The 2,662-nt window shown below is 52.8% G+C and overlaps 2 protein-coding genes across 2 annotated transcripts; both read right to left on the reverse strand.

Moving 5' to 3' along the window:
* Positions 1–481: 481 nt before the first annotated feature.
* On the reverse strand, positions 482–703 carry DICSQDRAFT_39885 (WD40 repeat-like protein; the record flags this gene model as incomplete). The annotated part of the gene is made up of 1 exon (XM_007371805.1): positions 482–703. A coding segment is annotated over one exon (222 nt), but the record flags the coding sequence as incomplete, so codon positions are not given.
* Positions 704–1,538: 835 nt separating this feature from the next.
* DICSQDRAFT_175972 (uncharacterized protein) lies at positions 1,539–1,951 on the reverse strand (the record flags this gene model as incomplete). Its single annotated transcript, XM_007371806.1, has 2 exons — positions 1,539–1,558; positions 1,618–1,951. The coding sequence occupies 2 exons, from the start codon at positions 1,949–1,951 to the stop codon at positions 1,539–1,541; spliced, it is 354 nt and encodes a 117-aa protein (XP_007371868.1).
* Between the last annotated feature and the right edge of the window lie 711 nt (positions 1,952–2,662).

The following is a 2,662-nucleotide window of genomic DNA, read 5'->3' on the forward strand; positions in this document are numbered from 1 at the left end:
GAGAACCGGCGGGTCCCTGCGGACCTTGGGAGAGCGCCGGTTCGGGGTGAGTCCGCACGTCTGCCAGACGAGCTAGGACCTCCGGGGATAGAGCTTCCTGACGAAGCGTCCGGGTCTCGGGGAGACCGCCTCAGAGGCGAAGCTCGAGTCGAGCTCGCGGTCTCACGGTGTGTCGCGTGTGATGTCGAGGGTTCCGTCATGGTAGGTGCCTAACACACAATACAATCTAGAAACCCACGTATTCGTGGTATGGAGTGTAAAAAAGTGTAATGATACGGGTGTCGCCTGATTCACACAAGTCCAAAGTACACTGAACCAATCTCTAGATTGAGAGGGCGTATACTATGGTGGACGTGGTGAAAGGCTGAGAAGCCTTCGCCACGTCGCGCGGATCCAGATGGATCAGCGCCGATCACCATGACGATCCAGATTTAGATACAAGATGTAGATTAACTATGTAGATAAGATAAGATAATGAACGATCCGTTACAGAGACCTTGCCATCTTCACCTGCGGACAAGAGGTGTCGGTTGTCCGATGAGAATGCAAGATCCGAGACCCCCCCGTCGTGAGCGAACCATTCTTGTGAGATACACGCATCTCGGGCATCCCACAGGATGATGGTGGCATCCATGGAGGCTGTCGCTACCCACCGCCCATCTGAGGAGACAACAAGGGCAGTGACGGGCGAGTCATGCCCGGGTTTCCCGGCTACGCAAGTCAACATCCGACGTTAGATTCATGGTTGGTCAATGAGACTCATAGGATTTGACGTCTTCCGTCAGCGCCCATTTCTCGCTTAGTGGACGAAACAACCTGCTGAACTCGTCTGACCAGGAGATCGTCCTCCGCGCATTCAGAATTATACCATCGGGAGCATCCAATAGCACATAGCACACGGCGAGCAGGATATCCGAGCAGGACCTTCTCCAGGGCTGTGCAGAGCTCCACGTTGGGAGGCCAACGGCCGCATTCATTGTATAGACGCCCTACGTCGTGATCCCAGAGGACCAGAGTAAGGTCTCTTATCGCTGTATGTTCTGAATCACGTAATACTCGGATGGCGTCTTGGAGTTGTTCTGGATTGACTTGTATCCACCATGTCAAGGAGGTCCGGTAATCGTCGCCTGCTTGAGGAGGTGGGGCGAATGATGATTCTGATGTGAAGTACATGAAATATACCATTGGGAGACGGAACGAGATACGCACGAGTGTGTTCCCCAAGTGCAAGCTGATTAGTGGCTATGTAAATAAGCATCTCTGTGATGCGTTCATCCACATCTTGAAGTATCTATAAGGAAGCACAGAGTCACAATCGAGGAACACAAATGGTTATGATAACGCTCACATTCAGCGTTTCCGGCTGTACTCGACAGGACATACCCCGTTCGCCATGAGGAATATGTTCATATAATGAGAGATGCTCGCAGGTAAGGTTTTCGATGTCCGGGAAGGCTGAAAGAAAGCAAAGGAAAATGGTTTGCGTGTGGAAACTAGCACAGTGGATAGTTAGGTTCCGAAGGCCAGTCAAGACTTGCCTAGAGCCCAGTAGAGTCGACTGGGGGAGCTGGTCATCGTCCCTGATCATAGACATTATCCTCATGAATGCGACATGACGGAGACCGGGGAGGATGGACAACAAGGGGAATGGAGAGACGTCGTCCCACGGAAACGACAGAGATCGCACGATAGGCTGAAGGTGGGACTGAGCTTGGACAGCATTGTGAAACTGAATGAGCTGATCCTCGCTCTGCATGTCGACATCTGTGAACAGAACAAAGATGCTGCGAGAATGGAGCTGGCTGCAGGTGAGAGCAACAGCGCACAGCGTGGCCTTGTCGCCTGCGCAGAGATCGATGGCCCTCTCGATGACCTCCCATGGAAGCGCCGGGGACTGCGGAGTAGATGAAACCAAAGACGGGGGGTGGAGGGAGTTCGTAAGGGCGTCCATAAAGGATATGAGCCGTTGGGAAGCACTTGTCGGGAGTGAGTGATACGTTCGTTCGAGATGCGCTAGGGGCAATAGTGGCTTTGGAGTAGGCTGTGCCGAAAACACGAGGCAAGGCAAGGGATCGCAATCCGATAATAAAGACAGGCACAAAGAGAGCGCACAGCCTTGACCCAGTGCAGTGTTTGCTAGGATCTGGTGCGGCCTGCATCGGCTTACACGAGCTGTGGGCTACACATGTGAATCATGCCGCCGTAATCAGCTCAACGACATCAGGAAAACCCTCCCGCCGAAATTTTTGGGCATGGTGACGAAATCTGTTAGAACACCTCAGATGACCGTGAAACGTCAGAAATCCCTCAAAAGCTTCCAGAATACGAGAGATGCGGGTGCATATCGAAGTATGATGATGTCGCGTCAGCAGCTTCTGGGCGCTCCACCGAATGTGCTGACCGTCTGACCACTGGGCGCCCGCAACTCCACAGTGTTGAACAGGCGCTGGTTTACACAGCTTGCCTAACACAGCCGTCACAAGATATGGAACGGCACAGCCGGTTACTGCAATAACCGAGGCTGTACTACTCATGTGGTACACACACAGCTTCGCTGTGTACGCACTGCTTCTCTGTGCGACTGTGCATCCTGGGAATGTACTGTATAGTACTACGTAGCCACAGATGTACAGTAGTATATATAGGGGACCTCTGTACCCCC

The sequence above is a fragment of the Dichomitus squalens genome, assembly GCF_000275845.1.
Source record: "Dichomitus squalens LYAD-421 SS1 unplaced genomic scaffold DICSQscaffold_307, whole genome shotgun sequence".
NCBI classification, from domain to species: Eukaryota; Fungi; Basidiomycota; class Agaricomycetes; order Polyporales; family Polyporaceae; genus Dichomitus; species Dichomitus squalens.